Source organism: Lampris incognitus, chromosome 6 (assembly GCF_029633865.1).
Source record: "Lampris incognitus isolate fLamInc1 chromosome 6, fLamInc1.hap2, whole genome shotgun sequence".
In the NCBI taxonomy this organism is placed as follows: Eukaryota; Metazoa; Chordata; class Actinopteri; order Lampriformes; family Lampridae; genus Lampris; species Lampris incognitus.
The window spans coordinates 55,002,539-55,017,643 of NC_079216.1; the positions used below are offsets into that span (position 1 = coordinate 55,002,539).

Consider the following 15,105-nt stretch of genomic DNA (forward strand, 5'->3'; position numbering starts at 1 on the left):
TTCTATTCTCTCTCTCTCTCCTAGGTATTCAGTCTGCCCCTTTGCGGTCCTATCGAGATGTGGAATCAAACATCCCAAGCCATTGCCCTTCTTTGGCAACTTATTCATGTTTCGCCAGGTAAAAACGTCAGAACGAAGGACCGCAAGAATGTTTGCTGCCACAAGTCACTCAGTCTGATGGCCGATCTGAAATTGTTAATTTTATTTAAAAAAAAAAAAAGGAAAATTGAAAAATTCTCCCACTGCACTGAAAGAATTCCAAGTGTTATTTCAAGACTCCATAAAAGATCAGACGGTTAAGGAATGGGTGGGGTTTTTTTTTTTTTGGAGTGAAGGTTTAACATTCCTCGGCTATAATCTCAACCATCCGCTGTGGATTTTCCATCCAATGCATGTCATCCCCCCCCCCCCCCCGTCTCTCGCTTCTTTTGTCTTTTCGAAGCATCCATCCGTGTCAAAACCACTTTAGCCCCGGAGTTAAACACACAACTCCCCCCCCCCCCAAGGTGAGAGGAAAGTCTGCTTTCGCCGTATTACTGCACTTCATTAGATTTGTTCATTAAAGAAGGCTCACAAGTAATGACTTTCCATACCATGTGACCGCCAAATAGATTAACCGTATTGATAATTGCATTAGTTTTATGATGAATATGTAAAACCGGGGAAAGGAGAGTGGGCGTGTTTAATATCCCTGAATTAATAATGTTTTATTTCGTCTCGGCCTCGATTCTGCCTCAGCCGCAGAGACGCGCTCTCTCGATTCTGCTTTACAGAAAGGATCAGGTTTATCGTTTGGACTCCACCAAATGTGCCCGACTTGCACGGAAAACACCAACGGCGTTTTCGCCGGTGAAGATTTGAAAAATTGGAAGTTAAAATTTTTTTAAGGAGTCCTTTAGTTGGGAGGGACAATTGCTCCTGGTGTCTGCTTCCATATAAAACTAAGCCCATCATCCCTGTATAATTAGGCGGTATATTCCTCCCCCGCGGGGTGCGATGGCATGTGGCTGAGTCTCTGCAGGCCAGATCACGATGAGAGTCACGAATCGATTTCTCCTCCCAGGGCCAGCGAAGGTGGGCCGAACCTCCTGTCGCTCTCCCTGCAGACTGTTAGCTGGGCTGGTTATGACAGCCATGACTTTCCCCCCCTCGCCCTCTGCCTCTCAATGACTGTTTCTATTTGCAAGTCTGTCTGCCTGCCCATGCATCCAGCCGTCTGTTATCCCTCCGTTTATCTGTCTTTATATCTGTCTGTCTGTCACTGTCTTTCACCTCTTGCCTCCTTTCCTCTCTCCTTTCCTCTCCCACTCTCCAGTTCTCTCCCGTCATCTTTGTTATATGCTCAGGTTCCCCCTGTCTCTTTAATCCCTGTGGTCTGTATCTAAACAGCCTGGACTCTTCCTCTCAGCTTGCGGTGTCAGTGTCTCTCCTTGAGGAGTGTTAGTTGAGCTGCAGTCGCTCTCACTGAGTCTGGGGGAGGGCTGCCGGCTGTGGTTAAGTATTCATGCTGTCTAGCCTTGCGTAATGATTCTGCAGCATTTGGGCCTGAAGAGGGGTTAGGCCTTTAATGATACGACCCACTAGGGCAAAATGGGGGATGACTTCTGTCTTGTCATAGAGGGGTGTGTGTGTGTGTGCATGCATGCACACGTGTGTGTGCGTATTTGAATTTATGTGCTCAAGGCTGGGATGGGGATGAGGGTGGGGTGTGCCTTCCTTAATGCTGTGCCGCTCTCGCAGAATCTGGCTGACCCACTTTCGAGAGGCACACACTCCAACAGCCAAATGCATTATCAGAAAGTTTTTGTCCTGCTGATGCTGTGCCTCTTTCTTTATCTTTTTTCCTAGGGGGGGGGATTTCCCCCCCTTTTTTTCTCCCCAATTGTACCCGACCAACTACCCCACTCTTCCGAGCCGTCCCGGTCGCTGCTCCACCCCCTCTGCCGATCCGGGGAGGGCTGCAGACTACCACATGGCTCCTCTGATACGTGTGGAGTCGCCAGCCGCTTCTTTTCACCTGACAGTGAGGAGTTTCACCAGGGGGACGTAGCACATGGAAGGATCACGCCCCAAACAGGCGCCCCAACCGACCAGAGAAGGCGCTATTGCAGCGACCAGGACACATACCCACATCCGGGTTCCCACCTGCAGACACGGCCAATTGTGTCTGTCTCCTCCGATACATGTGGAGTCACCAGCTGCTTCTTGTCACCTGACAGTGAGCAGTTTCGCCACAGGGACATAGCGCGTGGGAGGATCACGCTATTCCCCCCAGTTCCCCCTCCCCGCCAAACAGGCGCCCTGACCGACCAGAGGAGGTGCTAAGCGCAGCGACCAGGACACATACCCACATCCGGCTTCCCACCCGCAGACACAGCCAATTGTGTCTGTAGGGACGGCCGACCAAGCCGAAGGTAACACGGGGATTCCCGATCCCCGTGTTGGTATACAACGGAGCTGTGCCGCTTTCTATCTGCACGCGTATTAGTCCCATCGCCGCTGATCGCACCGACTTGGGAATTTCCATTGTTTGTCTTTGCTCCCTGTTGTGAACTGCAACTACAATTAAAGTCAAAACTTGACAAACACAAAATCAGCATGCTGAGTTCTAAAGAAAAAAGAAGGCGTATGCAAGCCAAAGCGTGCAGGTAAAAATGAAATAGGAAGTATGGTCTGTATTCCGTAAACCACACCACACTATAATGTTGAATATTTGAACGATTAAGCGGGTGATGAATGGGGTTGCGTTGGCCAGTTGGAGTGGCAGCTTTGGACCACAGGCGTGTGGAAAGATGGCTGAAGGAGCGACTGGAGCACCCTGGCCGTATCATGGCAGGGCAGACTGTGATGGTGACAGACTGAGAGGGTGCTGCTGCTCTCCTACAATTTCTGAGTCTGTGGCTGAGCACGAAAGGGAAAAAAAAATCCCATCCATCTGGCCTTGATGGAAGAGGAGTCAATTAATTTGCTTTGACAATCCTTCTTGCAAGTGCATTTTAAAGGTTGCTAATTTTAAAGGCAGACGCGATTTGGGCATGCTTACAATGAGTTTGAGTGACCTGTTTAAAATTGACTCTGTTTTTTTTTTCGGAGTTGGTCCTTGCAGGCACTGGGCTAAGCCGACCTGCAGACCCTGAATCCCCAGCAGTGCATAAGCTGTGCGGTCTCTATTGCTGTGTCGCTGTCCCAGAGTCCAGCTAGGATGAGATGAGGAGCTCCACTAACCCCCTTAGGTTTAATGGCAAGGCCTGCTTTCACCTCCTCACCGGTCCATAGCAGCCTCTCCCCAGGAGTACCAAGGTCATGTTGAAGCAGAGGACACTGCAGCCTCTCATTGTGCGTGGACATGTGTGTGTGTGTGTGTGTGTGTGTTTATCAATGGATTCGTGCACACACACACACACACACACACACACACACACACACACACACACACACACACACACACACACACACACACAACAAAGGTCGAGCGGGAAGCAGTTATTAGCAGGGAATAGTAAAAAAAAAGGTGGGGGGGGTCTTACTTTGTCTCCCTCCCTCGTCCGTTCTCTCTCTCTTTCACCTTGTCTCTGTCTGAGGCTGAGGTCATGCTGTGTTCTCATACAAAAATGGAAGTGTCCAATCCCTCCTGGTTAAGAGAAATTCCAATAGGACAAACTTCAGAAAATCTCGTGTGCCAAGTCGAGGAGTGCCGCATCGATCCGGCACTATCTGTGCTGAATCTACAATTAGAGTCATGGCGAGCCACGGGGGATCCTGTCCTCTGTTTGATTGAGCCTGCTTCTTTGCCTTAGCAGCTATGTGGATGAAACATTAAACCGGGGGAGGGTGTGTGTGTGTGTGTGTGTGTGTGTGTGTGTGTGTGTGTGTGTGTGTGTGTGTGTGTGTGACAGTTGTGGCAGGCAATGGTGACTTCAGTGTGACAGCAACGATGTAAGATTTTGTAACAGAAGGGGGGAAAAATATTCAGTGCGAAAGAAAAGATAGAGAGGAACCAACATGCGTAGCCAAGATGCTCAGACAGCCGGGGTTGAGAGACGTTCTCACTAGAAAGTCAAGTACAGTCAAGTCAAATTGAGTCAAGTCGGTTTTTATCATCCAAATCTGATCACGTACAAGGAGCTTTTGAGTTTTACATTACTCTCAGTTACACATAACATATACAAATATACACGGCAAGATAAGGTTAAGTAGAGGTGGACATCCAAAACGAAGTATAAAGAGATAAAATATGAGTATGAGTGGAGATCGTAGTACTAGTAATATTAGAGGTGTAATAGAATAGGAGCGTGCTATAAGTAGGCTATGATAAAACCGATTACAGCGAGGCATGAATCATGTAGTATTGCACAGTAGTATATCATATTGCACAGATCCTGTCAATAAAACGGCACGGATCCTCCCGCATAGATTATTGCAGGAGTTGGTTATTGCACGTGACAGGTGCAGAAGTGCGAACTGGATGAAACTGAATATGGCCTGGTATTAAACGACACGAGAAACATGGGAGACAGTAGTAATATTAAGATATTGTTTCACAGATCATAATGTATATCGTAATAAGAGACGATGGAAAAAGCAGTATTTGGGTTAACGTAGCGTTACGAGTTTAATTTGGGAGCGCTTGTTGTGGGTTCACACCCCTCATAAAGGGTGCGGAGGGTGGGGTTGTGGGGGTCTATGATGGGGGTGGAGGCAGACTGTTGGAATGCTGGTGGCAGGCCTGCATGGGCCCAGCCGTGGGGGTGGGACGGGGGGGGGGTCTTGGGAGGGGAGGCAGGGGGGCATTCTGCCAACTGGGTCTGCAGTTTAATTAACTCTAAAGCAGGCAAACTGTGGACCGCTCCATCGCCTTGCATATCAACAACCTGGGCGCTTTCTAAGCACCTTAGCAGACAAGCCCTCCTTTGTCAGCCAGAGGCAACTATTCAGCGGAGGCTGGGGCGACCACGGATCTCTCTGTCCCTCTCTCTCCTCTGATGTGATGGGCATATAGAGCTCTCTCCTCATAAACATGTGAATGGTGGCTGTACTTGTTGGTTGTGAAGAGCTACGTTCCGATGGAGAGCTTTGGTTCCCTGATCACTGTTTTCTCCTTTTCAAAAAAAAAAGAAAAAAAGAAGTAGAGCTGAAGCCCATTCAAACTTTGTTCAATATGACGACAACTTTTGAGACGGAGACATTATTTATTCAGCCTGTGCGACTGGCTGATATGTCTCTAGTATTAACCATGCTGCATACAATCAATGTAATCCATGGGGGGGGGGGGCTCATTCTAGAAAATTGACGAGGCATTTTGAACCAAGTTGGCTATACGTAGTCCTGACTTCAGTGGACACGAGGTGGATTTGAGTGCCTGCGGTAATAGTGGGTTGTTCTGGTGCCTTCTCAGACAGAGCTTTTCTCTAAGACGAAGGGCAGCGTTCCCCCATACCCGCTTCCTCCAGCCTTGGCTCTGCCTGCCACTGACCTCCAGTGGCACAAGATGGTACTTAGCAAGCCTGTCTGAGCAGGAATGCAGGTTAAACCTGAAATCCGGGATTTGTTCTCCAATCTATATTACAGTAGAATAGGGTCCCCATGTAGTTTATTGTAGTTTGAAATACTTTAAATTGTCTGTTAGTGCCAAGGATGCCATTTTTACAAGGGTGGGAACTGTTTATTGCTGAGCTGAACAAACTGTGTGTTATAATGTCTTGATGCATGCTCAATAATTCAGGTAAGAAAAAGATTGTGTATTATATGCATGGGCGTCTGTATTATAATATCATGGGCAGCATGGTGGCGCAGTGGTAAGCACTGTTGCCTCACAGCAAGAAGGTCCTGGGTTCGAACCCCAGGGTTGTCCAACCTATGGGGTCATCCCCAGTCGTCCTCTGTGTGGAGTTTGCATGTTCTCCTCATGTCTGCGTGGGTTTTCTCCGGGTGCTCCGGTTTCCCCCGCCATCAAAAAGACATGCATTTTAGGGTTAGTACTCTGTCTGTGTCCTTGACCGAGGCATGGCAAGACGGACTGGAGTTGGTCCCCAGGTGCTGCACGCCGGCTGCCCACTGCTCCTAGCTACACAGCTAGCATGGGTTAAATGCAGTATCAATAAAGTATATCAGAATCAAAAATATGTTATTTTGTATTATTGTGTACATTGAAATATAGAACTTAAGGTGAATACACGCGGGCGGCATGGTGGTGCAGTGGTTAGCACGGTCACCTCACAACAAGAAGGTTCTAGGTTTGAGCCCCAGGGTAGTCCAATCTTGAGGGGTTGTCCCGGGTCGTCCTCTGTGTGGCGTTTGCATGTTCTCTCTGTGTTTTCGTTTGTTTCCTCCGAGTGCTCCGGTTTCCTTCCACAATCCAAAGACATGTAGGTCAGGCAAATGGGCCGTACTAAATTGTCCCTAGATGTGAATGTGTGTGTGCTGGCCCTGTAATGGCCTGTCGGCCTGTCCAGGGTGTCTCTCCACCTGCCGCCCAATGACTGTTGGGATAGGCTCCAGCATCCCCGCGACCCTGAGAGCAGGATAAGCGGTACGGATAATGGATGGAGGTGAATACACGCCTTTCTTCTACTGTGGTCTTTGTGTTTACAGCAGCTTCTGCGAACCTGAAAGATTCACAGAACCTGGCCTATTACTTACCTTATGGTAGGGCTGAAACAGTAAGAGCTGTCAATTTCTGCATTGTTTATTACTGTGTATATGTGACTGTGCGGGCGTGTATGCTGAGGTCAGGCCAGATATATTCAACTCCGATCCCACCATGATGCATGATACGAACAGAGTTATGAGTTATTAAATTTGGACCAGCCGGCCTCTATAGGTTGGTGCTGGACGACCTTGACAGATTGGCCGGCTGACTTCTAGCTTGACGACTGACTTGCTGACCCATCACCATTTCGACTGACTTTTTCTCTGTCTGGCTGGTGCGTTGTCTGATGTACTGACTTTTTTTGCCTTGCTAGTTTGTTGCTTCCGGGGCCCTCCGCGCTGACTGGATGTCTGTTTCAAGCGGGCTGACTGCATGTGGGCTGAGCTACTTCAACACTGGCTTGTCTTGCTCTTTTATATTTCATTAGGCCATCAATTCCTTGACAGCTCCGCTGTCACACAGCATCTCTCTCACAGACATCTGCAGTAACAAAGACACCTTTATTGCCCCACAGAGCACAAGGCACTGATGCACCAACTGGGATGCACGTGCTGAGAGCGCAAATAGCTGCACAAATGCCACACGTGCAGCCACACGCTGATATGCTGAAATCGCATATCATCCATTAACACATTCGCCGATACAGGCGTACATAGCCACACATCTTTGCATGCACACGCGCTACACCAGAGAGCTATAATTATTTTAAGAAGTGAGGAAAAGAGACAGAATGAAATCTCTTCATAAGCTTATGAAAGAAAGACTCTACCCCCTATGAATCATACATATCTAATAGACCCCCTGTTCTGAATGATTGATGGGCTCCATATCTTCTCTCATGCCCAATAAGATGTGTTGTATTTTGGAGATATTGAAATGAGACTCCGGATGCAGTCTTGACAGTGTGTCGCATCAGTTGTATCCCTTTTGTTTTTTATGCCCCTTTTTATTTTGAATCTGAGTAGCAGGAGTCATTCCCCGTCTGTGTGTTAAGGCCCATACATTAAAATATTAAGTCAGATAGATTTTGAAATTAACCCTTGGTTAGTAAGTTTTTACAGTCTAGCTGAAATAAAGCCCGAACCGAGCTGCTCAACAGTGAGATCAGTGCGATAGAAGCGAGCCTTTGTCATCGCCCTGATGACCAAGGGAGCTGGAACGAGATGAACGAGGTTGGGCTGGTCGTCTCAACCAGCCATTTTTCTCGAGGGGGGCCACAGTTCATTATCGGGGCGTTCACCGCCGGAGGAGATTTAGCTCTCTCACAAATCCACAAAAGTCAGCCAATCTCTCTGCGAGCGCTCAAAAGTCGAGCGTGCACATGCGCGGACAACTGCGCACATGCACACTCACACAGGTGGTCAGCAGCGCACATGCACGCAAGGGCAGACGTGCAGATGTCTTGTTAGCTTGCAGATATCTCTTGGGCTTGTTTCATTCATGAATCCTGGTGTGCTCTGTTGGTCCATTTAGCGCCCTGTAATGCAGCTCCTACACTACAGAGGCATGCAGAAGAGTCCGCAGGTGTAAAAATATGACAAAAATCAATTCGGTTGTCACCTTATTTCTTACAACCTCTTTTTCCATCACCAACAGTGTAATTTACAGAAAGATGACCTATGTATGCTCTTTTTCACCAAATGCCAATCTGTCATTTCTAAGAGATTGAGAAGAGAATGCCTATTATTTGTCAATGCTGCAGTCCTTTTTTTGTTTTTTTTTGTTTTTTTTTTGTTTCCCATTTTGCTGCCATGCATACTGACACTGTACTTCCTATTGTTTTTCAGGGTTTTTTCAAGCCTTTGACAGAGCTGATAAAGACACATGGCAGAGTGTGTGGGTAAGTAAATGAGACATTTTTTTTTAAAATGTTCATTCCATCCATCCATCCATTATCCGAACCGCGTATCCTGCTCTCGGGGTCATGGGGATGCTGGAGCCTATCCCAGCAGTCACTGGGCGGCAGGCGGGGAGACACCCTGGACAGGCCATCACAGGGCCCACACACACGCACACATAAGGACAATTTAGTTTGGCTGATTCACTTGACCTACATGTCTTTGGACTGTGGCCAAAGACATGGACTTGGTCCTGTTTGGCTTCAGTTATATTTTGCTCTATGATGTCAGTAAAAACCACTTTTGTACCACATTATAGTTAAATCATCTGAAACAGGCGCCGAACCAAAGGATGCACGTAGCCCATTTGCACCGTTTGTATACACATATAGTTGTACGGTTCAACCGCTTGTGGCAAGAATATTTGTCTAGAATGAAAGGTGCTTTATTTTTAGGCACCCCCACCCGTACGAGAAGCACCCCAGTGGGGATATTGAAGTGCTTCACTCTCCAGTGCTTCGCCTGGCCAGCCAGGAAAGGAGGGAAGGGAGTGTGCTCTGCGAAAGGCACATTTCTTTCTTAAGAGCACATCAAAGAGGTTGGGATTCCTCACTTCCTTCCTTCCTTCCGCATTCTGCCGAGGCAGAAGAAAGAAGAAAGAGAGAAAGCAGGGTTGGGCAGAATAAGCGCAGCAAATTGGGTTCGCTACGGCTGGATTTGGTGGCGAGACCAGACGAACCAAGTCACAGTTCAGGGATGTATGCCAAAAAGTCACTGCTCTCGCTTTCAGTATGAGTAATCTGCCCGTTGAGTATGTATTTTTCTTTTCATTGCTACAGAGGCTCGTGGCATATTTATTGAATTTCTGTCATCTTGGAGAGCACTCATTTTCCCCCATCAAAGTCCACAGCAGTTGTTATTTTTTTGGGGTTTTATTTATTTATTTATTCACATTTTAGATCAAATCCTTCCAAAAAGTTTCACTCCACGTCTGCAGGATGTAAAACGGGGACACGCTTAGGTGGAATTTTTTTGTTTTCTTGAACCGCCACGCTGTGGTGACCTAACCTTAGCAGAACTGTACCGACCTAAAAAAGACAACAACAAAAAATAGCTCATATACACTCCCTGTGGGTCGTGTCCATGTCGAAATAACCAGGCTGTATATACTGTCGTATCATGGGATTCAAACATAAACAAGCACTACTATACATTCAGGTGTTTGTGATACTAAAGGGTGCTGTGGATTATAGAGAAGTCCTGTTTGAGACTCACCTGTCCCGTCACCGCACACCACCCTCTCCTCCGTAGCTGCAGATGGATGAGGCAAGTCCATCAACTAGAGTTTCAATGGCCGTGTGTACTATTCACAGAGGATTGGGGAGTGGTTGCAATCACAGCATTGTAAGATGGTGACAGATGGGGCGCCCCAGTGGCTCACCTGGTAGAGCACATACCACATAAGGCGGAGTCCTTACCGCAGCGGCTTGGGTTCGAATGCGGCCCGGCCCCTTTGCTGTATGTCATCCTCTCTCTCTCTCCCCTGCCTTTCCCATCTCTCTCTCTCTCTCTCTCTCTCTCTCGACAATCACTATCAAATAAAGGAGGCAAATGTCCAAAAAAAAAAGGAAAAAGATGACAGATGTACTCTTAGCGCGCCCCCCCCCCGGTTCAGGGATGGTCAGTCCCTCTTCACATAGATGGCCTCTTTGACTTGACTCCCCGTTCAAACCAGCCTTCCTCCCTATCAAGGATGTGCTCATCTGGGGCGTCTGGGTAGCGTAGCAGTCTATTCCGTTGCCTGTTCTTTTATAAAAGTGCTTTATAAATACAGTTATTATTATTATTATTATTACCACCAACACGGGGATTGCCAGTTCAAATCCTCGTGTTATCTCCGGGTTGGTTGGTTACAGACACAACTGGCCGTGTCTGCACGTGGGGAGTCGGATGTGGGTATGTGTCCTGGTCGCTGCACTAGCACCTCCTCTGGTCGGTCAGGGTGCCTGTTCGGGGGGGAGGGTGAACTGGGGGGAATAGCGTGATCCTTCCACGCGCTACTTCCCCTTGGCGAAACTCCTCACTGCCAGGTGAAAAGAAGCGGCTGGCGACTCCACATGTATCGGAGGAGACGTGGTAGTCTGCAGCCCTCCCCGGATCAGCAGAGGGGGTGCCTGTAGATGTAGGATGTGGAGTCCTGGTCTGATGTATTAGCTCTCCTGTCTTGTGCCATTCTCTTGGCCAGCATCTGTTTGGTTTCCCCAGTCTACAAGTCACGGCAGTCCTCCCAGCACTTAACAGCATACACTATATTGCTGTTTGTGCCGGGGGACCCGAGGTGTCACAGGGTTTGGCATTGCAAGGGGAGCTGTGTCGTAATCCGGTAAAGTGTCTTCAGCTGAGTACGAGGGCCATCATCAAACCAGAGAAGAAATGAATACATTAGGCATTCATACCTCCATAATGTCTTTACACCTGTTGAGAAGAGGTACTCTCATCCCATGGCGTCATACGTTGACACTTTGCCTAAGCATGTGTTGTACTAGAGACAAGGTGTGTGTTGCATAAACTCCAGTGTTAAACTTCCACCCTGTCACATAACTATTAATGATGTTCAGGTTAGGTAGTGGTCAAGTTTCGGGTTAAGCTTATGTTTGGTGTCTCAGGTGCAGAAAGGTACCTTGCTCATCATCATTTGCACTTCCGGTGTCGGAAGATGGCTGCGCGAATTCACATTTGCAGCGGCCTCACCCAGTACTGTCCACGCAGTGTCTTTGTCCACGTCTGCATCTAAGTTTTGTCTTCGTCTGATGGCTGGAAGAGCTGGTGCTGGATCGGCTGGGAGAGCGGGGCAGGCTAAGCTAACTGCTAGCCCATGCAGAACGGCAGTTCCGATAACACTGAGGGTGGTCTGGTGGTGGCCTCAGCTGGTGCTGACTGTGGTGTTTTTGATGTTGTCGTGAGGCATGCAGGGAGGTGTGTTGAGGGTGTCTGGCTGGGAGAGCTGGCGCTGGATCTGCTGGGAGAGCTTGGTCTGCTTCGTCCGGTGGGCCCGGGGACCACGGCCCCTGCCTGGAGCTGCGCCCGAGGAGGAAACGCTGAGGGCAGTCTGACAGGACGCGGAAGCGGGGCAGGCTAAGCTAACTGCTAGCCCATGCAGACCGACGGTTCTGGCAGTCATCCTGGCTGGCGTTCGTTCCCTTGGACAGTAATTTTTTTGTTTAGTTTGGATATATATGTTAGTTTGGATATGTGTGTTCCTGTAGTTTTGGTTGTGTTTTTGTCTTTGTGTTGTACTGCTGTGGGCTGGGGAAAATGGCATTTCATTTCATTTCATGTACGTAAGTGCATGAAATGAAATGACAAAAGTCTTCCTCCTGGTTCCTGATATACACACCGTGGCAAAAGATAGCTGTGACACTGTGGGATGAGAATGGGCTCGTTGGTAGGACTGTGGGCTGGATCAAGTAGTTCACCTGAGAGGAGGAGGTGCACTGCGACACGCACAACGCTGTTAATGATGCTAATGGCTTTTTCTAAGACGTCAAATCCATCTGGAAACTCGTCAGTTCGATTTGTGGCAGTAAACACGACACTCCAGCTAAATAGGTCTGTGGCCGCCAACTGGAAGATAACCTTTCATTTAACTTGCTTCGACAGCTGGGTTGAGCGACACAATTGTGGGCTTATTGTTGTGTGTGTGTGTGTGTGTGTGTGTGTGTGTGTGTGTGTGTGTGTGTGTGTGTGTGTGTGTGTGTGTGTGTGTGTGTGTGTGTGCGTGCGTGCGTGCGTGCGTGCGTGCGTGCGTGCGTGCGTGCGTGCGTGCGTGCGTGCGTGCGTGCGTATGTGCGTGTGCGTGTGTTGTTCAGCTATATTTGTGGGGACCATTTTACTGTTATAACAATAAGAGTGAGGATTTTTTGGCTGTTCCTCGTGTGTGTGTGTGTGTGTGTGTGTGTGTGTGTGTGTGTTTTCTTGTTCAGCTATATTTGTGGGGACTACTTAAAGTTATAATCATAAGAGTGAGGACATCTTGGCCGGTTTTTGTGTGTGTGTGTGTGTGCGTGCATGTGTGCGTGCATGCATGTGAGTGCGTGTGTGTGTATGTGCGTGCAATGTGTGTGTGAGTGCGTGTGTGTGTTGTGTGTGTGCGTGCATTGTGTGAGTATGTGTATGTGTGTGCGCGCGCATGTGCGTGTGTGTGTGTGCACGCATGTGCGTGTGTGTGTGTGCACTTGTGTTCGTGTGTGTGTGTTGGCAGTGGTGTGGTGGGAATGCAGGGATAGCAGCAACAGTAGAAAGTGCTGTGAGTGCAGGTGGTCATGGATAAACATTGCAGTCTAAATCAGTACTGACAGCCTCACTGCTGTCCTGTACTAGTGTTGCGGGAGAGCAGTGAGCCTTGCCCAGGGCTGAACACCAGCCTGGCCTCTGCAGGCCTCTCACAACCTCTCCCAAATCTGTGGCCATTATTAGACTCCCTTCATCTTGCCTGTGAAGAAGAGGCTTTCAGACCCCATTTTTCCCAGGTTAATTTTTTTTCTCTCATACGCCTTGGAGATTTTTATATCCAATTATCACTGCTATAATAAAAGGGTATAATTACCTACAAATTGCTGTTTTTTTTTTTATTCCATTTTCCATCAGAAATTGATTGTCATTAAAAGTGGCACTTAACAAGTCGGATCTCCTGTAAATGAAGAGAGTGATTCTGTACCTTTTAACATCCTTTTTCAAATGTAAATGTGTTTTTTACAGCCGAAATAAATGTACAAATTAAAATTCCTAATTTCACCCTTAATGTCTACTTGAGCATCACACCGTTGGTAAAATACTGCACAACCTTTCCCATAAATTAAGATTCAAGATTACACCAGCTCACGGTTACCCCCTTCACCCTCTTCAGAATCAAATATTGTTTTGTGTGTGTGTGTGTGTGTGTGTGTGTGTGTGTGTGTGTGTGTGTGTGTGTGTGATAATGAAATGATAGACAACTTATACAAATGATTACACAATGACGCCTATATCCTTGCGAGGAGATGGCGACGTTGAGGCGATGGTAGTGTCGAAAACCTTTTCGTACCCATCATCACATCATCATCACCATCATCATCTTCTTCTCCTGCTTCTGCTTCTTCTTCTTCTTCTCCTTCTTTTGGCTTGTTCCATGTTTCTCAGGGGTCGCCACAGCAGATTTTCGCCCTGCATAGCATTCTGTGTGATGCATCTCTTTCCTGCAGTCCAACCTTCCTCATGTCCTCCTCTATCTGGTCTGTCCGTCTTTTCCTTGGTCTTCGTCTTTTTCTTTTGCCAGGTATTTGCAGGTCCAATACCTTCTTCCCTATATATAGTCTATGCCTCCTCTCTGTACATGTCCAAACGTACCCATCAATACATCCATCAATCCATCCGTTATCCAAACTGCTTATCCTGCTCTCAGGTTCGCGGGGATGCTGGAGCCTATTCCAGCAGTCATTGGGCTGCAGGTGGGGAGACACCCTGGACAGGCCGCCAGTCCATCACAGGACCAACATAGTCACACCTAGGGACAATTTAGTACAGCTGATTCACCTGACCTACATGTGGACTGTGCGAGGAAACCAGAACACCCGGAGGAAACCCACCGGGTTGGACTACCTCGGGGCTCGAACCCAGGACCTTCTTGCTGTGAGGCAACCGCGCTAGCCGCTGCACCACCATGCCACCATTATCAAATAAGAATTGGATAAGAGGTGGAAACCTATTTGGAACAGAAATTAAAACGCCTCAGCAACTCTTACTCAGTCAGCCGCATATTACAATGAATGAAATTAAATGAAACAAAGGAGGTGAATGATTCCATTCAAAAGATTATTTCAGCCACTTTGAACTCGGCTATAGATTGCAGGAGTAGATCAAGCAAATCGGCTGAAACGTGATTTATCGGACATAGCATCAGCCACACAGCCAGTATGATATAGGATCCATAAATCGCCTGAAAAATATCTTACGGCAGATTACATGGGACTTTTAAGAAAGAAATCTCTGCAGAAAAAGAAACTGCATTAAACTTGGATGTTACACTAAATTGAGCATAGATCAAGGTGAAATCTTGAAGCGTGAATGGAATAAAGAAATGCATCCCAAATACTCACCCAGTAACAAAAGGGATTTATTCATCCGGTCATATAATCTCCTCCGGCTGGCAAATGGTCTGAGTGCTACTTTCCCATTCCAACACGTATGAACCCGACTCTTACTGTCCTCCTGGAAGTCGACATGTTATCAGGAATCAGGAACATGTATTTGTCATTTCATACCATGCACCTGCGCACATGAAATGAAACGAAATGTTGTTTCCCCCAGCCCACAGCAGTGCAACACAAAGACAAATACACATCCAAACTACAAGAGCACACATGTCCAAACTACAAAAAAAAAACTGCAAAACACATATCTAACACATTTCTTTTTTCGCTGTCCAAGAGAGCGAACGCCAGCCAAGATGAATGTTGGAACTGTCGGTCTGCATGGGCTAGCGGTTAGCTTAGCCTGCTCCGCATCCTGTCAGACTGTCAGACCGCCCTCTGTGTTTCCTCCGCAGGCGCAACTCCAGGCAGGGCCGTGGTCCCTGGGCCC

General features: G+C 47.8%; 1 protein-coding gene across 4 annotated transcripts in view; it reads left to right on the forward strand.

Annotated features, from left to right (window-relative positions):
• The window catches only part of tbxas1 (thromboxane A synthase 1 (platelet)), a 142,993-nt gene that overhangs the window by 41,424 nt on the left and 86,464 nt on the right, over nt 1-15,105 (forward strand). For 3 of the 4 annotated variants that reach the window (XR_008810359.1, XM_056281469.1, XM_056281470.1), the window contains 2 exons: nt 25-118; nt 8,437-8,489. Coding sequence is in view for 2 of the 4 variants with exons in the window: in XM_056281469.1 (XP_056137444.1) it covers nt 25-118; nt 8,437-8,489 (147 nt within the window). In the remaining 2 variants the exon portion in view is untranslated. The remainder of the gene's footprint in view (nt 1-24; nt 119-8,436; nt 8,490-15,105) is intronic. The other variant, XM_056281471.1, reaches the window with a different exon arrangement.